Source organism: Podarcis filfolensis (genome assembly GCF_964270895.1).
Source record: "Podarcis filfolensis genome assembly, chromosome: 14".
NCBI classification, from domain to species: domain Eukaryota; kingdom Metazoa; phylum Chordata; class Lepidosauria; order Squamata; family Lacertidae; genus Podarcis; species Podarcis filfolensis.
Window position 1 is genome coordinate 24,218,169 of NC_139616.1, and position 25,736 is coordinate 24,243,904.

Genomic DNA, 25,736 nt, shown 5'->3' on the forward strand with positions numbered 1-25,736 from the left:
AGCTCTGAGCTACAGACCTTCCAAATCTGAGTTTCGTCCTCTCCCTACACACAACATGGTTCGAACAGAGTGCTATGGACGTCATATGACTGGGATGCTTATAGATGGAGACTTTGTTTGGATAAATATATTGACATTTGGAAGATGTCTATACAGAATATAGGTTATTAATAACTATTTATGTATTAGAACAATAATATTACTCTATATAATAATGTATGGAAATGTAGCAGATTGTAGTTACTGTATCATATTATATCTTTCTTACTGTATTTTTTGCACTTTTCTCCTCCCTCTTTTTTTTCTTTTCTATAACTGAAATTCTTTTGATAAAATATTAGTAATAACAAAGAAGTGATGATGGGTGTTGCAGACCTATGTTTTATCTCTCTGCCTCCACCCCGACCCCAGGTTCTGAGTTTTCCTTCCAAACTCCCTCTCATTGCAAAGCTTAGTGGGGCAACCCAAACATGCAAACCTCCCCAGCTGATTTATAATGTGTGGGGACCTGGGAATTTCATAAGAAACGTGAGACTCCCAAGGCATCCATCTCCCATCAAGTGCCCTGCAGATGTTTTGGACCACAACTCCCATCATCCCTGACCACCAAACATGCTGGCTAGGGCTGATGGGAGTTGTAGTCCAACAATCTCTAGAGGGCACCGGACTGGGTGAGGTTGGCTTAAAGAATGCTTGTCCTGCTGCTCTGGAATATGAAAGCAGTCCACCCACTCCAAACGCATTCAGTGGAGAGAGCCATACCTTCCTCGGTACCCAAACATGAGGAAGAGGACACAGAAGATGATGCAGGTGACTCCAATGTGGATCCCAATGATTATCCCAGTGGCCGACGTCTTATTGGTTTGCCCGTCCTTCATGCAGTTGCACGGTGGGTTCAGCCCTGGGATGAAAAGGAAAGGTGTAAATGGGAGGCAGGGCTCCATTAGGCATGGAAAGTTGTCAGTACAGGACTGTCTAGGCTGGCTGGTGGTGGCCCTCTGGGTTTCAGAGAGAGAGAGAAAGAGTCTCTCCCGATCATTGAAGATTGAATCAGGGACCTTCTGCACACAAAGGAGATGCTCTACCACTGAGTTAAAGCCCTTCCCCTAAAAATAAATCAAAGATGCTAGTCCTTATAGTTCTATTAAAAAAACAACCTGAATTAAATAGGAAGCTGCATTATACTGAGTCCAACCAGAGATCCATCAAGCTCAGTAGTGTCCACATTGACCAGCAAGAGCTCTCCAGAGATTCAGGCTGGAGTCTTTCCCAGCCCTACCTTGGGGATGGAACCAGGGACCTTCTGCATGCAATACAGGTGATCTACCAGTGAGCTATGGCCCCCTTCATTCTATGCAAGCTGCCAAATGCTGGACCTCATCTTTTGCAACAGCCATCCTGCAGAGTGAGGACCTCTGAGCAAGAGGGTGGTGGGATCTGGAATTCCGGTGGGTTTGGCCTCTTGCAGTGAGCTGGTCAGGGAAAGGCTTTGAACCCAGGAGCAGGACAAAAACATAGGATGGAGAAATGAGTTGAGGCAGTTCACACAGGGGCAGAGAGGGGGGGAATCAAGGTGTGGGAAGGGAAGGGAACAGTCAGGGACACAGAGAGAAGCAAAACTGGTGAGTAGAGAGGTGATTAACTGCCCAGGAGAAGTTTAAACACAGCCAGGAAAAGTCAGGCTCCTATCAGTGAGCAGGAGGTGAAGCACAGCAAAAGGCTAGGCACCCGCCATTTGGGCCCTTTGTTTTTCACAACAGAAAGTGGCTCAATGGAGAACGCTCCAGCCAAGCTCCCTGGCAACCAATGGGTCTGCTGATGGGAGTTGTAGTCCACAACATCTGGAGGGCACCAGGTTAGCAATAGCTGCAGCACTCTGGTGAAAAGGTATCACTCCATGGGGCAGGAGAGAGGAGGAAGGAAGGATAGCCTGCTGTTATAGAGCCTTCTCCTCCACCTAGTGATTTGCAAACTCCACATTCTCTTTCCTGCCGCTGTCAGTAAGGTATAGATGAAAGGGAAACCAGCTCTCACTTTCAACTCCAGCAACATCCCCCTCCCACTTCGTTGTAATGGTGCCGCTAAACCAATTCCAGACCAGAAAGAAAGAAAGAAAGAAAGAAAGAAAGAAAGAAAGAAAGAAAGAAAGGAAGGAAGGAAGGAAGCTTTGTCAGGGATCCGCTGCAATTTCCAGCTGAGATTAACATTTATTGTGAAAAGAAAAAAGGAACCTGATCACAAGGGGGATGTTGTCCCTAGAAGGATAAGTAAGATGGTTCTCAAACATAAACCACCTTTAGAAGATGTGTCCCAGAACAAAAGCAGCGCTTGAACAGAGCCACAGAGTTTTACCTAAAGCAAGATTTAGAGGGGAATTTGGATGATCCTGTTTGGGTAAAACATCTAAACATCTATTATTTATTTATTTTATTATTACTAATTAAACCCATTAGCATTTTCTTCTTCTTCAAAAGTAACTCAAAGTGGCTTGCAAACTAATTAAACCCATTGATAACTTGCATCAGAGCAGCAACGTGGGGAAACTTTCAACATACTGATCTCCCTCTCTGTGTGTCTCTCTGTAAAACAACTTTCTTTTCTGACCAACCCCCCTCAGCCAGAGCCTCTCCAACTGTCTTCAAAGACCATCTCCCTCAAGGCTGCTCAGGGCCACCTGCCCACTCACCTGTTCTTTCGACAGTCTCTCGAAGGGACACAAAGCGAACAGTGGCATTCCCATCACCATGCTGGTTGTAGGCGAGGAGCTTGACTTCGTAGACTACTGATGGGTCTGGGAGGAAAAGGAAAGAATAGATGTCAACTTGTGCCTAAATTTGGTTAGACCTGCTGTGCTCGCTTGCTGTGCACCAGCTAGACTGGTGACTGGGAGCAGCCGCCGAGACATTGGCTCCCAGTATATTTCTGAGCACAATTCAAAGTGTTGGTGCTGACCTAGGCCCTAAATGGCCTTAGCCAAGTATACCTGAAGGAGTGTCTCCACCCCTATCGTTCAGCCCGGACACTGAGGTCCAGCTCCGAGGGCCTTCTGGTGGTTCCCTCACTGCGAGAAGTGAAGCTACTGGGAACCAGGCAGAGGGCCTTCTTGGTAGTGGCACCTACCCTGTGGAATGCCCTCCTATCAGATGTCAAGGAAATAAACAACTATCTGATGTTTAGAAGACATCTGAAGGCAGCCCTGTTTAGGGAAGTTTTTAAAGACTGATGTTTTAATGTATTTTTAATCTCTTGCTGGAAGCCATCCAGAGTGGCTGGGGAAACCCAGCCAGATGGCGGGTATAAGTAATAAATTATTATTACATTAAAAGCAGGTTGGGGGAGCCTTTTTACAGCCAGAGGGCCACCTTCCCAATTGGGCAGCATTCCAAGGGCTACATGCCAGCAATAGGCTGGTCCAGAGGCAAAAGTGGACAGGGCACCAGATGTAAATGTTACCTTTGGTACAGGAGGCTGGTTTCTACAAACGTTCGTAAGCGCTACCCTCAAGCTTCTATCCAGCGAAGCAGGAGCTCAAAAATGTTCAAAGGATATGAAGCAGGGCTGGTGCAGAATGGGGAGAGGGATGTGGTCTGGGGAGAGTCCCAAAGGCTAGATAGAGAGGTTGGGAGGGCCACTTGGGAACATCTAAGATGCTCCCAGGTGAGAGTTCGGAGGGTACAACCTTTTCCGTATGGGACAAAACTTAAGATACATCTGTGAGGCAGGACTTTGCATTCTTTTATCCTTCCCCTTTTCTTTCTTTCCTTCTTCGGTTTATTATTTTTTGTTTAGATTAGTTTTTTTATTGTATTATGAAAAGTCTTAATAAAAATTTTTTATTGACGGTGCAAAAAGAAAGAGTCCTCTCTAAGGAAGGCAAGTCAGATGTTGGCAGCTCCGAATGGTGATGAGGAACAGGGAACTGGAGAACGCAATACTGACAGGAGTGGAGAAGGAAGAGGTGGGTTTGGCAACTCCAGTGGGCCTTCGTTTAATCTATTAATTAAATGTGTATTCTATCCTTCCCCAAGGAACCCTGAGGCGCAGGGTTCTAACATTTTCTCAGCAGCGCTAGGGACTAGTTGCTTGACCCCTTGTGTCTTTTATGTTATCACACTCCCTCTGTATTTTATGAGAATCTGTATTCTGTTACGTATTCTTGATTACGTATTTATCTAACTGTTTTGACGCTTGCTTTGCACAGCTATTATGCTACGTATTGACGTTTTCGTTCTACGTCACAAACCACCTTGTAGCCTTTTGACGAAGGGCGGTACATAAATTTAACGAATAATTGTAATAATGGAAATGACGCTCACCGAGCTGAGTAATGTTGCAGGATGTGATGTTGCTGGCCAAAAACATGGGCCCAGTAAAGTGAGGAAGGTGGACTTTGCGGTAGTAGAGCTTGAACCCTTCGTGCTGGCCCAGTTTGATGGAGGGCTCCCACGTGGCCTGGATGGTGGTGCTGTTGAGGACTTTGATGAAGAGAGATGGCATGGCTGGCACTGGAACAAAGTCACAGAAAGAGATAAGGTTGGTTTTGCCCTTTGATTCCTTTTTTTACCCCTTTGGTTCCCTTCCCTTGGATTCCTTATAAGCCGGATGAGCCATTGTCAAAGCCCCTCGTGCTTTGGTTTTAAAAAAGATGAAGGCTGAGGCTGATGGGAGTTGTAGCTCAAAAATCTGGAGGGTACCAGCTTGAAGAAGGCTACATAAATCAACCACTGGCCTTGTGGTGTTTCTTACTGTAGTCAGGCATGGTTTATTCTGAACCAGTGACCCTCAAATGTGGGGTAAAGGTAAAGGTGAAGGGATCCCTGACTATTAGGTCCAGTCGTGACCGACTCTGGGGTTGCGGCGCTCATCTCGCTTTATTGACCGAGGGAGCCGGCGTACAGCTTCCGGGTCATGTGGCCAGCATGACTAAGCCGCTTCTGGCGAACCAGAGCAGTGCACGGAAACGCCGTTTACCTTCCCGCCGGAGCGGTACCTATTTATCTACTTGCACTTTGATGTGCTTTTGAACTGCTAGGTTGGCAGGAGCAGGGACCGAGCAACGGGAGCTCACCCCGTCGTGGGGATTCGAACCGCCGACCTTCTGATCGGCAAGTCCTAGGCACTGTGGTTTAACCCACAGTGCCACCTGCATCCCTTCAAATGTGGGGAGCGGCCGTCAAAACTGTGTTTTGGACACACTATGGAGCTCAAAGGGGTTTTCTAAACACAGGGGCAGATCCAGCAAAGAGACTGACTTGTAAATCAAACCGGGACAGAGGGGCTGAGCTAATGATTAACAGCACCTGCTCATCCATGACAAGAGATGGAGCTTAAGGTCTAAACTTTTGTTCCGTGGAAGCCAAGTTGTTGTTTTTCAAAACACACCCACACACACTTTAGAGCTTTGTGTGGTGGGATGGTGTCGAGCATCGAAGAGGTATCTGTAATTTATTAGCGTGCGACAAGACCTGCAGCCCTTAACTCACAGGAAACACAGTGCCCTGACTTCTCAAAGCTCCAGAAAAACATGAACTTTATGAGGCAGAAAGCTACTGCCTTGAACTGCAAGGTTTTAGGTCAAGGTTTTTAAAGGTTTTAAGCCTTGTCAATCTCTCCGCTTGAAAAAGGAGGAGGCCAGGTTAATGGGTGGTTCTATCCTAGAATGCTGAGTGAAGGGATCTGGAAAGATGTGGCCATTGCTGGGTGCCAACCATCTCAAGGGTTTTGTGGGCTCTTTGCTCGTCATCCACAGCTGGCAGGGCTTCTGTGCAACCCTTGCATTACAAAGAAGGTCAAGCTCTGTTGGCTTTTATGCCATTATAGGAATTTTTAGGACTTTGGTTTTACGAGGTCTTGTTGTACTACAGGTTTATTGTTGTGTTTGTGTATGTTTGGATCATATATTGTAAGCCGAGGGCTCCTTTGGGGGCTGTGTGGCATGACTGAAATGCCAAAATAATTGAAAAAGGAAATAACAAAAATGTCACAAGCTGCTGCTACAGTAGCTTAATAATGTGGCAGCTATTTTGCATCCTACTGACACCCGTGACCTATGATGGAAGGACCCAGGCAGACTTCCTGCAGAAATCCTAGCCATTTTGGTTGCATGTATTCTTTCCTTGTGATGGCTCATGCAACTTGGTTCACTTGCTCGAGCCATTTGGGGCACTATGCTCTGCTCCTCGCTGCCACATAGATTGCTAACTCCTGCCCTCTGAGTTCACTAGTGAATCTGCATGCTTTGTAATTCCATGCAGTCTCAGAACCTGGCATCAGATACAGCAGTCACCAATCTGTGATCCCCTGCTGTCATTTAAAAGCAGACAACAACCAGCAAACAAATTTCTAGTTGTTAAGGTTGCAAAGGAAGAAACTTGTGCTGGTGGTAGTAAAGGAGACAAAAATTTCTGAAGTTCCAAATAAGAGAAGGGCTGTAGTTCAGCAGCGCAGTGTCTGCTTTGCACCCTGTTTCAGCACCCTGGAGTTTCAGCACCCTGGAGAGCACCTCACCCTTCCACGTGTCCAGCAGGTGAGTGCAGCCCTTTTCACAAAGGTCCTAGGTAGCACACAGCAGCTACCAGATTGCCCCTACAGGCTCTGGCTATGCCACTGAACCTCCTGTGTGTTCAGTGCAACATCCATAAAGACTGAACATACAGCTGCTCCACACAGGAGCAACTTACCAGCTGTGCAGATATCAGGAGCACGAGCTGTGAGGAGTTTGATAGGCAGGCAAGAAATGTACTGTAATTATCTATTTATTTATGATTTACTGCACTGCATTTATATCACGCCTTTTTCTTGTTCTCCAAGGTGGCATACATGGTTCTCCCCCTCCTCATTTAATCCCCACAACAACCCTGTGAAGTAGGTTGGACTGAGACACACAAAGTAGGGAGAGGAGTCTTGGATTCCCAGGTCCTTGTCCAACACACTAACCACTACATTGCACTGGCTCTCTATAATATAATAGATTGTATGTTGCTATTAATAAAAAAAAACTTGGGCCACATAAAACAAAAATTAGCAGGTTACTTTAGAAAAGGGATAGGAATAATAAACACATCAGAAACTGACATGAGTTTGGGGTGTGAAATTGATAGGCAATGGAAATAAATTGAACCATGGGACGAGCTAGTCACACATGAAAATGCTTTATACCCAATCAGACCATTGACCCATCTTGCTAAATGCTGTCTGCTCTGACTTGCAGGAGAAGAAGAAGAGTTTGGATTTGATATCCCGCTTTATCACTACCCTAAGGACTCTCAAAGCAGCTAACAATTTCCTTTTCCCTTCCTCCCCCACAACAAACACTCTGTGATGTGAGTGCGGCTGAGAGACTTCAGAGAAGTGTGACTAGCCCAAGGTCACCCAGCAGCTGCAGGTGGAGGAGCGGAGACGCGAACCTGGTTCACCAGATTATGAGACTACCACTCTTAACCACTACACCACACTGGCTCTCTGAGATCCCTGAGAGCTCAGGCAAGGGGATTTCCTGGCCTTGCTCATAAGAGGCTTTTATCGAGAGGTGTCTCGATTGGACCTGGGACCTTCCAAATGCAAATTGGGTCCTCTGCCACTGATCTGAGTTCCCTTCTATAGCCTAGCAGGATGTTGAGCTTGAACTTCCATTTCTCTTTGGCCCTTTTATTCATCCTTACCTTCTCCTAGCGTGCTCACCACCACGACGTCAGAGGCCTTGCTTGCCCCCCGAGAGGTATAAGCCTTTATATAGAAGCTGTAGCTCATGGAGGGCTCCAAGTCAGTCACAAGCTGCTGGAATGTATTTTTGCTGACAGCTTCCTGGTACTCCATCTCCACAGGGTCTGAAATGCAAGGGGAAGGCGTAAGAACATAAGCGGAGCCTGCAGGATCAGGCCAAGCAGGATCTAGATCAGCATCCGGTTCTCACACTGACCAACCAGATGCCTCTGGGAAGCCAGGAAGCAAGACTTTTGTATATACTTATATTTTACTGAAGAATTTCAGTGGACAAATAAAGTGAAAGAAATGAAAATGAAAATGTGCTTGGAACTGGAATACAATACGATATGTAAGTTTGGTTATTATTACAAAGCGTATGCAATCATTAACACGCCTCTATAATTTTTATAAATGCATTCCAAATATCGTGATATTTATCCATGCACGATCAGCTTCTTCTTCTTCTTTTAATTTTTTTATTTTATTTTGACAAAGTAATAATCATAAATAAGTAAGAATAAAAATGTGCACCCCACCACCGAGACTGTTCCATTGTAACTACCCAACCCCCCAAAATTTCAACACCTCTTGCGATGGTTTGACCCCTTTCCGTTTTAACAGTACATATTCTACAAACACCTTCCATATCTCCTCAAAACCATTTCTCCTGCATATTCCCTGTCTTACCTTAATGGCACATGTTAATTTATCATTAATAGCTGTATCCCACAACTCTTTATACCATTCTTCCATTTTATATTCTGCTTGCCCCTTCCACTTCCTACCTAGCTATAATAATTCGTGCAGCTGTCAATAAAGCACGGTCAGCTTCTAAAAGCAATCTGTTCCTAGGTTGCAAGACTCTTATTCTATCCACTGATCAAAGCAAGCATGATTTCTATTTCAGATATTGGGAAAGCAAGACTTGTGATTCCTAGAGACTTTCCTTCAGGGCAGACTGCCTTTTTGACATCTCTGAAATCCATCTGGATTTCCTCCTGCCGTCCAGCCGTCCAGATCCGGAGCATAAGAGCACCCTCCTCTCCATCTGGCACTGTTCGCAGCTCTCAAAAATCTAGCTACAGAGAGTGAGGCCATGTTCCAGTCATGGCTTGCCAGCTCAGGATGTGGCACGATAGCAGAGGTGTGCCTGATGCCACTCTGTTCACCGTCAGGAGTTGGCTCTCCTCCCTTGCTTCCTGCGTCACCAAACAAGGCATCCTGGCAGTTCCAAGCCACAGACCTAGTCTCTTCCCAGGAGACAAGCGATCCAGGAAGGTCGCCTGGTGCCAAACTCAAGATCTGGGAAGCTAGTCGTGGAGGAAAAGTCTCCATCTGAGCTCCCAGAAAGCTGGACTGTTGTCTTCTGCTTGGAGGGAGTCACTGTGTCACAGGCTGTGGGGTGCTGGACCTGGCCACTAGATGTCAGGGCATGTCTACACTACAATCATGGGTATTTATTTATTTACTTTATTTCCTTTCTCTCTCTCTCTCCCCACTTCCCACCCTTAGCAATGTCAGCTTACAAATGATGCCAGCGTGATAAAAATAAGAAAGGCACAGGAGAGCCAATGTTCAATGGTTAGAGGGTCAGAGTAGAACCTGAGAGATCGGGGTTTGAATCCTCACTCAGCCATGAAGCTCACTGGGTGACCCTGGGTCAATCAGTCACTTGCAACCCCACCCTACTTCACAGGGTTATTGTAAGGAGGAGGAGGAGGAGGAAGAGAACCATTTGTGCCTCCTCTTTGGGGGAAAGGCAGGATATAAATGTAATATATAAAACAATGCACACATGCCCCTGAAATGTAAATCGGTGACCTTAAACCAGTCACCCAACTCCCAGGCCTAACCTATTTCATAGTGTTGCTGTGGGGATTGAATGGGTCTACTCTGAGTAGCACTGGCACTGGCTACAACCCAGTATGATTATATTGATTACTTGTTTATTATAATTATTGCATTTACATCCCACCTTTTTCTCCAAGGAGCTCGCGGTGGCATGCATGATTCTCCTCCTCCTCATCCAATCCCCACAACAACCCTGTGAGGTAGGTTAGGCTGAGAGGCAGTGACTGGCCGAAGTCACGCAGTGAGCTTAATGGACAAGAGGAGATTTGAACCCTGCTCTCCCAGGTCACAGTCCTACACTCTAACAATTATGTCACATTTTTAACACTATTGCTATAGCTGTGAGCTGCACTGAACTCAATATTGTTGTTGGAAAAGAGACATGCAAATATTAAACAAAACAAAACCACAGCCCTGCATCCTGCCCCGTGAGAATTTCACCGACATTTTACCTCCCCTTTGACAATTTTTGAAGGCAGCTTCCATGGAGGACCAATGTCAAAGAGCATTTCTTTGCCTATTGTTCCATCTTGGAGGCCCTGACAGCTGGGGGGAAGGTGTGGCCTACAAGAGAGCAGTAACTATGGAGGCTGAGCCTCACACTTTCCACCAATCAGGATGGCCCTCGTAGGCCCCCAAACTACGCAGGTGCCCAGTGCCACAGAGACCACCTTTACCCTAAAGACTGAAAGAACAAGCCTTGCGGCTACTTCTGAGCTCATTGCCACCACTCCTGCCTATAATTCCTCATTGGCGGTGATCATCAGCGTCCTTCCCCTTCCCCCTCCCACTGAGCAACCCACCAAGGTTGGGCACTATACAGCTCCCCGCCCCCTCACCGCCACCCCTGCCATGACAGGACATTGCGGAAGATTTTTTTCAGCACAGCACTCGTATCAATGCCCAATGGACTGTTGCCGCCTCACCTGCTGCTCTCCTGATGTGTAGGACGTAGCCAATGATCTCCTTGGTGTTCTGCAGAGGCTCACTCCACAGCACTTGGATGGTGGTGGCCGAGACGGTCGTGGCTCTCACCTTCTGGGGCGGGCCAGGCAGCCCGTCGGCCCACAGCACCGTCAGCCTGGCACTGGCTTGGGTGGAGCCAGCACTGTTCTCCGCAATGCACTGGTAGATGGCCTCATCCGCCTGGCCGATGCTGTAGATCGTCAGCGTGCTGTGGGGAAACCCAGCAAGGCCATTGGGATTAGCGCTTTCCAGCAACGAACCTAGAAATCCCCCAGCCCTTTCTCCTTCCCTCCCTCCTTTGGCCAGCCATATCTAGGTTAATCCTGATGTGTCTGAAGAGGATGTAATGAAAGGCTAAGGCTGCTTAGTGGGAATTTCACTACAGCTCCTCCCTCTTTTGGCTCTGGCAGGACAGGAGAAAATGTAGAGGATTGTTGCCTGGGATGGAAACCTGCAACCCAGTCGGGAAGTACCATATGGATTATGTTAAAGGCCGGGGGGGGGGGGAATGAGGAGGTGATATTGGTGGCGGCATTATCCAGCTCTGATAATCACACAGCTCAGCTCTGCCTTGCATTAAAGAGACTAGAGCCACAAGCATTTAAAATCTCAAGGGGAAAGGGCAGATTCCCAGAGGAAAAATAGGAAAGTGTCCATTCATGCGATTGTGTTTTGCACTTGGTGGATGTGCCTACAGTGCAGCAGAGTGCACATGCAGCATACATATGCACAGAGAGACACCATGACATCTACATCAGGCATCTCTTCCTATATACATAGAAATGCAAGGCTGTCGTCGCACAGCCCCCGTTGGAGGATTTGCAGTGCTGCATTGCAATCCTCGATTTGAATTAAGAGAAGCCCGAAAGGTCAAGAAAAGCAAGCTCAGTAGTTGCATGGGGTGGGAAGGGGAAGCTGTGGGAGGAAGGGGGGGGTGATGGCAAGCAGAGCAAGCAGGGGCACAGCCCCTAGTATACACATAAAAGAACATATATAGCCAATTCAGATGTTGCATCACATGTGCACTGATGCAGGTAGGCCCACACATCCCCCCCCCAATTTAAAATCATGATCACAGTATTACATTTGTATCCCACTTTTCCTCCAAGGTGCTCAAAGTGGCACGCATGGCTTTCCTTTGTGTTCCTAAGTGTGCAAAACACCTCACGTACATTGCCTCAACAACCTTTACAGCAAGGGTGAGAACATTAGGCTCACCAATATATTGCTTCCAGCTCACATCATTCTTCCATATTGGATCCTAGCTCACATCAGCCTCAGGAGCCAGCATGGACAATGGGAGATGGAGAACAGCAACATCTGGAGGCGCACAGATCCCCCCCCCCGTTGTACAGAGGTTCCCCATTGGGGTCCATGTAATCCACCCGGGGGGGGGGTCCTGTGGCACTATTCACATAATAGAAACTCCTATAGAGATATCAAATCTTTCAAAAGCAGAGGGGTCCTTGGTTTGACTTTTGAAAAAGAGGGGGTCCGAAGTACGTAGCTAATTGGGAACCATTGCATTGAAGTCTAGAGACAGCAGTGGAGAGAGTCCAGTGATCAGGGGTTCGTGCCTGTCCTGGGGTTGGAAGTAGAGGCTTTCAGCTCAACACTCGTGCTCTCAAACACTCCATTACCTGAGCTGACTGAAGGGAACTGCCTGCTTTGCCACTGCTTCCATCCCAGTGGGAGGAATAATTAAACCAAGCTTCACAAAAATCAGCACCACACTTGACTATTGATGAAAGCCTGAACAAGACTATGCCCTCCTTGCCAGCCACTGCATGTTTAAAAACACATTTTCCAATGACTGTCCGCTTTCAGGCATGGGAAGAGTGAGCCAGTCAGAAACCGCTCTGCTTTTTTGCAAGCTCTGACATGCTTGCTTTGAAAAAATCGGGCTCAGAACAAAGAGGTTCGAACGACTGTGATCAAACGCAATGCAAGAAATCACAAGTGACTTTCCAATACTTGATCTCCCAAAGGTCTCCGAGCCCCTTTATCCACACCGTGTCATTCCCTATATTCTGATTGCAAGGAGCAGGCAGCTTCTGAAGCTAGAATTAAATGATGCTGAGCTTGCTCAGACCCCAGTGTGGCAGCTCAAGGAAAGCTGCACATTTAAATTTGCTCAATCTACTCACGTCACAGCGTAATTGCTACTGGATTAAAATGAGCATACTTAGAATCATAGAATCACAAAATTGTAGAGTTGGAAGGGACCTCGTGGGTCATCTAGCCCAACCCCCTGCAATGCGGGAACCTTTTCGCTCAATGTGAAATTGAGGGTCTCATGTTCTACGAACTGAGCTATCCCACAGGGGAAGCTGCCTTATACCAAGTCCGGCCCTCAGAACATCTTGCTCAATATGGTCTACACTGACTGGCAGCAGCTCCCCAGGGTTTCGGGCAAATAACTCTTCCCCAGCCCTACCTGGAGATGCTAGGAATTGAACCTGGCACCTTCTGCATGCCAAGCAGATGTTCTCCCACTGATCTCGCACTGCACATGCCCCTTTGCAGCCATTTCCTGGCTACACATTGTAGGATGAAAAGAGGCAATTTGTCCCCACAAATGCTTCCTTGTCACTGGGGCCAAAATTTGGACCTTTCTGCCTGCTGGTCCATTCTCTCCTGCTCTGCAAATGCCCAGAACCTCAATGACCAACAAACAGATGCTTATTCTAACCCCCTCCCATGTGCCAAGAGTCCATGTTTCCTTGGAAACGTTAGCAAGAGGTTTGGCTGATGGGGGCGATTTCGGTGGACTGGCCATAAGCTCTCCCCGTTGCCACAGATTCAACATATCTGATTAAGTTGCCAAGAAGACAAGAAGGAAAGAAAGGTTATCAGAGGCTGAGGGATGAGGTTGGGGACAGGAGGTCCCTAAGCCTCTTCTTCACTCAGGGACAGATGGAGGGATGGAGGAATCTGTCAATTTCAGTTTCTCTAATCTTACATTTAGTTCTCCGCATGTTCATATCAGTTTGCTTCAACAACAAACATTAATTCTCTTTTGTGGGGAGGTGCAGAAGGCCTAAGGGGGAGGGGATGGAATCACAGAATCATATATATATAAATAATCTGCATGAAAATCCATCTGCATTTTAGTGAGAAGTTCTCCTAAAATACATATTTTGGCAACATAACTTCCTCCAAATGTAATTCATTTCTGAATATTTTTTTCACTAATATATGCATGCTTGTGCATTTTACCTTAGAATTCAGGTGCGTTTTTGTGCACATTACTTGGCAAGAGAACATCACTCCAAAAGTCGGAGTATAGCTATGTTTCGGTTTGCGAACCAGAGCAGCGAACAGCATTCCCGCCGGAGCGGTACCTATTTATCTACTTGCACTCTGATGTGCTTTCGAACTGCTAGGTGGGCAGGAGCAGGGTCCGAGTAACAGGAGCTCACCCTGTCGCGGGGATTCAAACCGCCGACCTTCTGATTGGCAAGCCCTGGGCTCTGTGGTTTAACCCACAGCGCCACCCACTTCTCCCAAAGAAAAAAAGTTAGGTTGGTTCACCTTTAAATGCACAGTTGTCACCAAAAGCCCTCGAGGGGGTGGGGAGGGCTGCCAAGGGGTGCAGCCTAAGACAGTTGTGAGTGGCAGATAGAGAGGTCAGGAGGGTTGTATATGGGGAGGCTCCCAACTTCAGCCCGCACCCTAACTCAGCTTCCATTGGGAGTGTCCTGTGAGCAGAGTTCTGCTTGTGGGATGCTACTTCAGAATGGGGGTGGGCATTTTCATTTATCTCTCTTCCTCCCTGCATTCCTTTTGCCCCTCAAAAACCTGCTCTGGAGAGCTGGGAACCACAGCGGGGCTGTATCCAGCACAGCTCTAAGCTAAAGTCACTTAGGAGAATCCTTGTTCCGCTAGCGAAATGTTTTGTGCCTGTGGAACATGGTTGCACAAACCATAAGCAGGTTCCAGGGGGCTGCGTAACAGAAATGCACCACCAGCAGCACTCTAAGTTTCCGTTCAGGAGGAAGGGAGCTCTCAAGCGCAAGACCTGCAACACTAGAAGACCAAATATTCACAAATGTGGAACGAACACTGTGTGGCACTTGTAAAATTGCAAGCTGCGGTAGAACAGGCACAAATAATATGAGCGTTTGGAAGAGACGGGCAGGCGGCAGGGCTCCAAAAAAGAGAGAAAAGAGCGGGGTATCACCTTCATCCCAAGGGCGCCCCCTAAAGGGCTTCCCAGACACAAGAAGCACTGCAAGAAACTTGCCATTTCCATGCGGGGGTCACTCCCCTCCCCCACTTCAACAACAAACATTAATTCTCTTTTGTGGGGAGGTGCAGAAGGCCTAAGGGGGAGGGGATGGAATCACAGACATTACGCCAAGCCTTTTTGCAAATCAGTCAGGTTCTAATTTATGCTCAGGCACCATCTGGCGTGTGTGTGAAACTGTCTCCATGTAAAGACGACCAGCCTTCATGTTTGGGGTGGGGGGGGGGGTTGCTAGGTGTGACAGACATGATAGAGCAAAGAGGTGCCCTGAGGCTGTCAAGGAGGGGGGGCAGCCTCCTCTGTCATTGTCAGCTGTCACCCCCCCCCCAACAAAGGAAATGTTGCTGCTTAAAAAGCAGCTTCACACATTATGAAGAAACAGAAGCAGGGGAGAGCATGGAATAGCTGAAACTCAACGCAATTGCACAATCTGAAACCACAAAACTCTCTTAAAGATGCTTCAAAACCGCTTTGGATGTCCAGTTTCGAGTACCAAGAAACCCATAAGTGAGTGGCGAGGAAATTCTGATCCAGTGTCCAAATGTGGCCCTCCATATCTTTCTATCAGGCCCTTGGGGCTCTTCACAAGCCATGCCCCCACCAGCCCTGCTGTTCTGTGGAAGAACCAGCTACTGCCTCCTCCATCTGGGCCAGGGAGGAAAGGAAGGCTTGATGCTGGTTGATGCATTTTTCACACAGAGGAGAGGGAGATCCCCTTTGCTACAGCTATCCAAAATGAGTAATTGCTCCCCTTTGAAGCAAAGCCCATCACTCTGGGACATCTGCTCTCTCGAAGAGCCAGGCAGGTAGTGGCATTCACAGCCTGCCTATACTGAAGACACATTCAGGGAGCTGCAGTGATGTCAATCAAACCTTTGCACAATGACTCTGACAGGCAGGGACCAAAGAGGGAGAGGAGGCTTTTGGAGATTCACACTTGGCTCCACGAAGGTGGGGGCCGCAGCCCCAAGAGAGAGAATAGAGAGGGGGAGAGAACGGGTGTCTCCAGCCATTCAAAGAGAGGCCTATTCACAAGCTGTCGCTTCAGCCCGCAGGCAATCAAGATGACTGATCTCATCAAAGGTCAGCGGACCAGAGATGAACTTTCGGAGGCACCGCAAGGGAGAGGAAGCCAAGGAAAGAACGCAAGGCTGAACCAGAAGGACAAGGGTTCAGCAGCACAACCGATGGAGCAAACAGGCCCACCTGCCAAGCTGTGAAAAACACAGGGGGCCGTGGACAGAGAGGTGCCCCAGAAGGTGCAGTCCAACTGGCTCATGCTAGCGAGCCAAGTTTCATGCCGAAAGGGCAGCCTAGCGGGTTGAAGATGGGGCTGTGCGTACGCTGCATGAAATGAAAAAAAGAAATCCTATCCCTTCGGGGAAAGCTGGCTTCTGCAACGTGCATATATTATGCAAACCTTGCAAATCAGCACGATCCCCAGATTTTGCATAACTATGCCACCTTTGCTACTTTGCATAATTTATTCTAGTTTTGCTTGTCATGGAAAGAGGGCGGGAGCTGCAGAGGGCACTGAGGCCCCACCGCCACCCCACCCCCAGGACATCTTATCCAGCTTGTTCTTCCTGCTCCAGCACTTGAATACTCACCATGTTTTTCCAAGTCTCTTTTTGCATGTTGTATTTAGAATGTTGTATTATTTTATTGTTTTTAGCCACCCTGAGCCCGGCTTCGGCTGGGGAGGGCGGGATATAAATAAATTATTATTATTATTGCAACCAGAAGAGCTAGAAACTTGCCCATTGTAAAAAGCAAAAGTCAAGATTCTGAGGAAGCTGTATCCTGTAACTTCTTCTGTCATGCAAAACCAAAGCTCTCTTTACTATTACTATTATTATTATTATTATTATTATTATTATTATTATTATTAATTGACCTTACAGGATCTGAGGGTGACTTGATGCATATAAGGAATCCTTCACTGGTTATGGCAAGCAATGGCATAAAAAGAAGAAGAAGATTTGTATGGCTGAAGTCCCCTAGGAAATGTTCACTGCCACGCCTGGCAGAGCCACAATGCCATAGGTTGTACCCAATGCTAGTCCTACTCTTGCTTTGCAAGGGGTTGGACTAGATGACCCTTTTCCACCTAAAGTCAGGGGAACCAGCTTGGTGTCCTCCAGGGGTTGCTAAACTCCCATCATTGCTGTCCACTGGCCAAGCTGGCTGTGACTGATGGCATTTTGGGTCCAGTAATATCTGGAAAGCTAGTGACTGCCCACCCTTTGATTACAGCATCATGGACCATGATGGCTAAAGCAGCAAGAGATAATGTGGTGCCCTTCAGGTGTTGATGGATGACGACTTCCATCAGGTGTGTTGCCTCTGGTGCTGAGTGATCTCAAAGAAAGCATTCAAGAAGCGACCAGTGAACATTACAATGACTGGGGAAGCAGAGAGTTAATAGGGGAGAGGTGGGGATGGGGAAAAATTGTTCATAAGATGCAAGTTTATGGAGGAGAGCAAGTCCTTGGCCAGGGCTCAGCGTTGCTTTTTGGCAGAATTAATAAATAATACCCACTTAATTACCATTTTGTAAATACAAGAAACACACACACACAAAAATCAATATCTTTGCATCGAGATGGTTGGCCTCTGCTACATGCCATTGTGGTAAATGCATCTTGGCAATATAGACCCTTTAAGATAATTTATTTCTTCCCTACAGATGACTCACCACCACCGCTCTAAGCAGAGACACACAGAGACAGAGCAGGCCAAAGTCAAGCAATGCACCTTCATTCTGTTACATTTTCTCACCTCACACCCCATACAAGCTCACAGCCATGCTGGCTGAAGCTGGTGAGAGTTGTCATCCGCAACTCTGGCAGGTTAACACATTGCAGAAGGCTGCTCTGAACCTCTTGTCCAAAAAACAAACAAACTTTCCCCAACATCCTTGGTCAATGGGTGCTGGAGAGGCCAACTACAGTTGGAAGTTCAGGCTTCCTTGTTCTTTCTCTCATGGAGAAACCCTCCCTTTCCCCCAGGTCAGGAAGGCTGGAGTTTGGGAGTGAGATGATGCTCAGAATTATATAGAAGCTGGAAGCTTCCTGGCTCACATGAGAGCACTGTTGTGTTCAAGGTTCTGGTTGTGGATTCCCCATTGGGCCATCTGGTTCGCCATTGTGGGAAAGGGATTCTGGACTGGGTAGGCTTACAATATGTCATTCATGTGGGCTCTCCTTAAGTTCTTATAGCAATTATGGGGAAAGCTCCAGTTAGAATTTTGGGACGCGTCCACGGAAAAGGAAAGCCATTGCTTGTGACCCAACACTTTTCATTTAGTTTTATTTTCTTCTATGTGTTATCCAACAAGTGAGGAGGAGATCGTTTAGATAATACTGCCAATTAATTAGTAAACAGTTCAATCTGGGGTAGATTACTTCCCCCCAATTTTCATAGGTCTTTCCCCTGCACTCTTCTAATCAACCAAAAAAAAAAAAAAAAGGGAAAAGGAAAATCCTTCAGGGGCATTCAGTCTTTTTATTACTATATGATGAGTTTTAATCCAATGAAATTTTCAGTAGGGGAAAGCATGTAATCTAATTAAGAGACTCAGGCTGCAGTTTAGCTGGACTCATTAACTGCAAGATAAGAGATCCCATCATTACAGAGACAAATAGTGCCCCCCCCCTCAAGTGCACATCCGAAGGCCACTATGCAAACTGATTCTGCTTGGAACAAACGGGGCTATACCGTTTAGTCATGCACACAAGCATGAAACAAAGGGATTTAGGGGAGAGGGAGAGAGAGATTGAGAGAGGGGGAGAGAAAGGATGAGGAAAGCATCCCAGGAAATCTGGCTTCTTTCTGCAACTCCTCCTTTCCAATAACATCCAGCACCTCAAAAACAGTTAAAAAGGACTTCTCGGTATCATGGGTTTAGGAATCACCAAGAACATGGACGTATTGGTTGTAAGAAACTTACCCCTAGTATATATATAAAAAAGGTAAAGGTAAAGGACCCCTGGACGGTTAAATCCAGTTAAAGGTGACTATGAGGTTGTGGCGCTCATCTTGCTTTCAGGCCGAGTGAGTCAGCTTTTGTCTGCAGACAGCTTTCCGGGTCATGTGGCCAGCATGACTAAACTGCTTCTGGTGCAATGGAACACTGTGGTGGAAACCAGAGCGCATGGAAACGCCATTTACCTTCCCGCCGCAGTGGTACCTATTTATCTACTTGCACTGGCATGCTTTTGAACTGCTAGGTTAGAAGGAGCTGGGACAGAGCAACAGGAGCTCACTCCATCATGGGGATTCGAACCGCCGACCTTCTGATCAACAAGCCCAAGAGGCTCAGTGGTTTAGACCACAGCACCACCCGCATCCTAGTAAAAACGCTTGGTTCATCTAGGCCCTTTTTGGTATGGAGAAAGTGGGAAGAGGTAAGGTTTGCTCCCTTCTCATAACACTCAACCTCTCTCATAGCTCTCAGACTTGGGGACATCCAATGAAGCTCAATGATGGAGGATTCTGGACAAATCAAAAGGAAGTCCTTCTTTAGGCCGCACATAGCTAAACAATGGAGCTTGTTCTCACAGGAGGCAATGGTGGCCACCAACATGGATGGCTTTAAAAGAGGAGTGGACAAATTGTGAAAACAGGATGCTGGACTAGATGGGCCTGATCCAATAGACTCCTCCTATTTTCTTATACCAGTCATTTTCAAATTGCATTCTGCAAAACCAAAGTGTCTCTTGGAAATATATTTAAGGCGCTCCTCCATGAAAAGATAATGCTTATGTATTGCAACAACTCAATGCCACAGAGGACTACTGGGTGTTTTCCAGGGTATTTTCCCAGTTCACCATAGGGTGGGGAAGGGGGAGGGGTTACAAGAGGCCTATAAGCTCTTCTTGAATAGACATGGGGCCCTACAACGTGCTCCAGCACTGTCTGAAAGAAACAGAACTTTGTCATGTTGCATAGTGGTTAAGGTGTCAAGAACAGGAGTGGATAGACTTGGGTTCAAAGTCTAGCTCATCCATGGAAAAGAGGGCAGAAGTCCCATTGCGCTAGCAGGACTTGTTACGCTGGCTCCCATGAATACACCTGAGTCATTTACAGGACTTTAAATACTAGCATGAGCACCTTGACTTGGACCCAGAAATAAACTGGCAACAAATTTTTCTGTCATCTCTTTCTCTGCAGAATGCACCTGCAAGGAGTTGCAGGTACAAAAAACCTGGAGGGTACCAGTTTGAGGAAAACTGCATTAATCTATGCTGGAAGCTGCAATGAGTGGCATTGGTTTTTGCAGAACTGTTTTCCAACAGGGGTTTAACAGTTTGCTTCCCAACTGTGGGTCAAATTGACCTCCCTTCCCTGCACTTTGAGGTAATAAGTGTCCTTGTGACCGACTTTCTCTGAATCCGGGCCTCTTATCTCGCCAGGGAAAGAAAAAAAAAAGACCAAAGAACCACATTTTTATGCCGTAGTACAGAGTGGTATTTGTGTGGTGGAAATAGCAGGCCTGGGTGAGCCTAGTGTGAAAATTACTGGTCAGTGGGTTTCGGTTTCTATGGAAATAACAGGCAACAATACAGAGAGAAATAACAGAGCTGGAGAGATAAACGCTGTAGCTTCATATAATCTCCTTAACGTGATATAACAGCGTTAAGTATATTAACAGATGTGTATGAGCTTCAAGAAAATAATAATAATAATTGTTGTCATGATCCAAAGCTCCTCCGGGGTCCTGTTGGGCCTACAAGCATGTGGAGTTTCCTCTGAGGTACAGAGGACATTGACTGAAAACATAAGTTCTGCCAGCCATATGGTGAAGTGCTACTAAATTAAAGGGCTTCTGAGCATGTAGAGAGTGCCTACCCTGTACAGTGGTACCTTGGGTTAAGTACTTAATTCGTTCCGGAGGTCCGTTCTTAACCTGAAACTGTTCTTAATCTGAAGCACCACTTTAGCTAATGGGGCCTCCTGCTGCTGCTGCTGCTGCACGATTTCTGTTCTCATCCTGAAGCAAAGTTCTTAACCCAAGGTACTATTTCCAGGTTAGCGGAGTCTGTAACCTGAAGCGTATGTAACCTGAGGTACCACTGTACCCACAAGGGTTATCACAGCCAGCTCTTACACTCCTGGGTTTGCTGCTGGGGGTGAGGCAGACTGAGCTTTAAGGCCAGAAAATGGGTTTCGGTAGGTCAGAGCTGCAAAGCTTAATAATAATAATAATAATAATAATAATAATAATAATAATAATAATAATAATATGTCTATTAAAAACATACAGATAATAACAATAAAAACAGCACAACAGCAGCCCTTTCTTTAAAAGAAATCAGTTCCCAGAAGCCTGTTGGAATAAGCAGGTATTCACCTGTTCCCTAGGACAAGGACCCTTGTACTAGCAGACAGAGAACACTGGACCCAGCCCATTCAGTCTGCTTGGCGTCCCCCACCCAGAGAATCTTAAGATCTACACATAGGCAATTTACCTGTTGTTGTTCTTTAGCTTAATGTGGTCCGTAGGTTCTAAAATCTGCCCGTTCTTCAGCCACGTTATCTGCGGAGGAGGTTCCCCCTGTGCCAAGCAGGTAAAGATGGCGGTGGTCCCCACGGGCCTGGAAATAGACTGCGGGTGCTGTACAAATTCTGCAGGAGCTGCAAAGACAAAGGAAAACATGGGTTCCATTTCTATCATCTATTTATATCTATCTGTCATCTGTCTATCTATATCATCTATCTATCTATCTATCTATCTATCTATCTATCTATCTATCTTATCTATCCTATCTATCTATCTATCTATCTATCTATCTATCTATCTATCTAGGGGTGGGGTAGGCAGAAAACTAAGCTTATTGCTTATCTGTGCTAGACCCAGATAAATGAATGGGAGCTGCTGGAACTGGCATCACCATGATGCCCAGGAAGATGCCATGTCCTAAGTGCCCTGGGAGGGGCCTGCATTGGTCTCCCTTTATGAAGAACATTGTGCCTTCAAATACACACACATAGAAAACTGCATAAAGAGCTAGAGGGACTGGCACAGCATGACTTCCAGCCAGTCTTGGCTCTGCCATCAATGACCTGGAGCACTCAGTGGGGAAATAGACAGTGGCCACACACAAAAAACAGTGTGTTCTTGTGATGGCTGATTTTGAGAAGCGTTCCCCTTTTTCTCTATTGCAACCCATTTTCACCATTTGTGGGAAAGCATTGTATGAACAAAATTACCAATGAATGAATGGCATGATCTGGAAAGGAATGCCCAGTCCTGTAATCCCCAGAGCAGAAGGAAGTGAATTTAAAACCAGCACCACCCCTCCTATTAACTCAGGCAGGGAGTGATGTAGGGGGTCCAGCTAGTGGTGTACAGAAAAGGGAATTTCAGCAGGTAGAGTTAGTTGTGCAAAGTACACCTCTCAAAAAACAACAACCCCTTCTTCTACCCAGCTACTAAAGACTTGCCTTCTTTTACATTTGGCCTCCCTAGAGGGCTCACGGCACTGTTGACAAAAAGGGGCAACTGAGAAACAAGAGGAAGGTATCAGCATACTTGTGGAGGACCAGCATTTCTGCCCACCCCCCTCTGTTTCGGTCAGAGGGTGCTGGTGCCCATCTGGATATTCACCAGCCTGTCCGGTCTCTTATGACACCAAATGGCTAATTGGAAACAACAGAAAGGATGGGTGGCTGGGAGGGATCCCTGTTTCTTTGCAATCTGTTCTTTTTTCTCCCTGCCTCAAAAAGAAACACCCTCTTCATTTTGTCGTTGTATGTCTTAAGTTGTTAACCATTCTCCTATACGGAGCTTGTTCATTTGTGACAAGGGATGAAAATGAGACTCCCAACATCTGAGGTCAGAGAACCGAGAGGAATATAGGAAACTTGTCTGCTGCAGGGATCAAAGGAAGGAGATCAAAAGGACTCTCTGAGAGGGTCAGAGAAGGGAGACAGAAGAAGCTGGTTTAACATTTAGTACAGGGAGATGTTCCTGTCCCCCCGCCCCCAACTGAACTTGATTATAATACCACTGTGTTAAATTGGCTTAAAAGATAATGATTGCTTGGAATAAATAAGCATTTTGAAGGTGCTTTAACAATCAAACCTTCCCTGGGAACTCTGGACATTGTAGCTCTGAGCGGGCAATAGAGGATTCCAAACCACTCTCAGCACCCTTGGCAAACTACATCTCCCAGGATTCTTTGCAGGGAGCCATGACTGCTTAAAGCAGTATCATAGCACTTTAAATGTATGGTATAGTTGTAGCCTTAGTTGGATGGGCAAGATTCAAATGGAATGAATGAATGAATGAACTCCTTTGCCAGGCTAGTTGTATGCTACTGTCAAAAGAACAATTCTTTATAATTTAGGAAAGAATGCCAATTTTGCAAAGGAAGCACCTAAGCTTACTGAAAGTGTAGAAGGAGTCTGGTATCATCTGATGCAAGGAAGAGAATGAGTAGATCACAATAAGTAGTTAACAACTGGAATGAGCGATTTTCACAATGTGGATACAGAAAGCAGCAGCTACTGCAACAAGAACAGAGGAGGGATTCTTTGTTTGAGACCCCCAGCCCTTCTTAGGAACATGGAAGTATGTGCCACACGTAGCTCAGGACTGCCCACACTGACTGGCAGTGACTCTCTGAGGTTTTTCAGGTAGGGGATATTTCAAGCCTTAACTGGAGACGCTAGGAATTGAACCTGAGACCTTCATGCAAGGCCCTTCTCCCCTTTCTTTCCTCACTCTCTCCCACTTCTCTGCAGTCCTGAGGCTTTTGCATTACGCCAGCAGCTTCTGAATATGTTCCAGACACTCCCTGATTTACTGCCCCAAACCTTCAAGAAGCCCACTTGCGGCATGAGTTATTAACAAGCATTTTGTTTAACACCTTTTGCTTTCAGGATGTCGTTTGTGTCTACCTGAGAACGTAGTGTGTGAGCTGACGAAAACCAGCAGATGGGCACGCCCCAGACCCTGTGGTGCCTTCAAATCAGCAGCCCACTCACTGCTGCAGAAATAAATTATTCTGAATGTCTGGGAAAGGGTGAAGGAGGAGGAGGAGGACATCCTAATATCAAGGCTGCTGAACGGGTCATCCTCTGTCAGCAGCAGCCGTTCCTCCTCCTCCTCCTCACACTCTGCTTCTTTCGTTGCATAATGGCTCCTCCAGCCCAACTGCTTTGAGAGCTGTGTTGCAGAGGATGGCCGACCTTTCGCTCACCTGGTCAACCGCAACGAGCAAGACTGCAGCTGCACACACACACATAAACACATGCCTTCCCTCAAAGGCTCTTGGGAACTATAGTTATCACAGACCCACAATTCCCAGCCCCTCAACAAACTACAGTTCCCAGGATTCTTTGCGGGAAGCCATGTGCTTTAAATGTATGGTGTGCCTGCAGCTTAACTCTCCAAGGGACGTGGGGAGCTGCCTCATATTATGTCAACCCATGCAAGCTCAGGCTTGTCTACATAGGGGATGAGGAACCTCAGGCCCAGGGACTGGATGTACCCTCCAAGGCTCTCTATCTCTGTTTTGCACCCTCTCCTTGAGTGTCTTTGCCTGGCTGGAATTTTGTCCTAGAATTTTTGTGATGCCTTACCCTTCCCTAGATGGGAGGATAGAGCTTTCAAAGAGGATTAGACAAATCCATGTGGAACAAGCCGATCAATGGCTACTAACCACAATGGCTAGGCTTACCTCTACTTCAGAGGCAACATGCAGGTGGGCAGAGTGCTGTTGCACCCATTTCCAACTCACGAGCTTCCCAAGGGCATCTGGTCTGCCGCTGCGAGAGCAGGATGCTGGCCTAGATGGACCATTGGCCAGATCCACCAGGGCTGTTCTTAGAGGTGTGTGCAAATATGAATGGACACCAGCCTACCATACAAAGGTGAAATTGACAGGAATTGCTCCATCCAATTTTGGCTCTGGCCTCACCCACCACTGGCATGTGGGCCCCAGAAGGTTGCCCAGGTGGAAATGGGGCGCTTGGGTCAAATTGTTTTTGTTTACTTCTATATGGGGTTCCAGCACCTCTCAGGTGGGTGCCATGGCTATGATAAGAGAACTATGGGAGGCATTCATGGTGAGTTCCAGCACCTCTTTTTCTAGAAAAATAGAACTGCTTATATATTAAATTTGTATCCTGCTCTTCCTCCCAAGGGAATTTGGCTCAACAGTGGATCTACAGTGGCGGCATCTCTCCTGGCTTTTAGAGAAGGGTTGTTCCCAGCCCTGCCAGGCCTTCTGCACATGTCATGTGCTCTCTGTTTGTTCCTATGTTTGTTTTCTTTCTAGGCTGCAACTGACTTGGGAATGGTGGTTTGGAGGAATCATTTGCGAACGCGCACAGGAGGGCACCAAGTTACTGGTGCCCATGGAAGGGGGTCTTTCGGGCCAATGGGTCTGGCTATAACGAGGGCTATAACAATGTCGTTTGGAGGCAAGGGTGTTAGCAGAAAGAGATCTCCTTCCCCATTGCCCCAAAGGGGAAAAAAACCCTCTTGCCTGGCCATCCCTGTGAAAATGGCCAATTAGGCTGCTCAGGTGGGAGAGAGATAATTTGAAATTCAGAGGCTCATCAAACCGAGCAGTTAACGAGGGGAGCTGATGAGAATGCGGGCCGCTGGAAACGGGCTACTTCAAAGGCGAAGCCGAGGGCTCGTAATCAGGGAAAGGATTAACAGCATTCAAGCTCTGCGCTGCCAGCTGTGTTGCTCCCCTTTTCTCTCCCCATCCCCCCCCTCAAACCCTGGAAAAGGCGTCCTCTGTGCAAAAACTTCACCATGGAGACTGGACGCACAGCAAACATTTGAGAAAGTCCTTTTGGGGCAGCATTGGCCAAGGTCATTAAAAATAGCTTTTCAGGTCCACCGTTAGGAGGATTTTGCCTTTGGGGGGGAGAGAAAAGCCCCCACATTTCCCTGGTGCACAGCAGAGGGGTTTAGTTGCAGGACTGCAGCTACAGGAGAGCA

At 46.9% G+C, this 25,736-nt stretch overlaps 1 protein-coding gene across 1 annotated transcript in view; it reads right to left on the reverse strand.

Moving 5' to 3' along the window:
* Window positions 1-25,736, reverse strand: part of IGDCC3 (immunoglobulin superfamily DCC subclass member 3) — a 106,027-nt gene that overhangs the window by 3,855 nt on the left and 76,436 nt on the right. The window contains exons 7-12 of the mRNA XM_083586433.1: window positions 21,244-21,409; window positions 10,482-10,729; window positions 7,662-7,826; window positions 4,317-4,505; window positions 2,687-2,791; window positions 763-901 (exon numbers count right to left, since the gene is read on the reverse strand). Coding sequence (XP_083442559.1) covers window positions 763-901; window positions 2,687-2,791; window positions 4,317-4,505; window positions 7,662-7,826; window positions 10,482-10,729; window positions 21,244-21,409 — 1,012 coding nt within the window. The remainder of the gene's footprint in view (window positions 1-762; window positions 902-2,686; window positions 2,792-4,316; window positions 4,506-7,661; window positions 7,827-10,481; window positions 10,730-21,243; window positions 21,410-25,736) is intronic.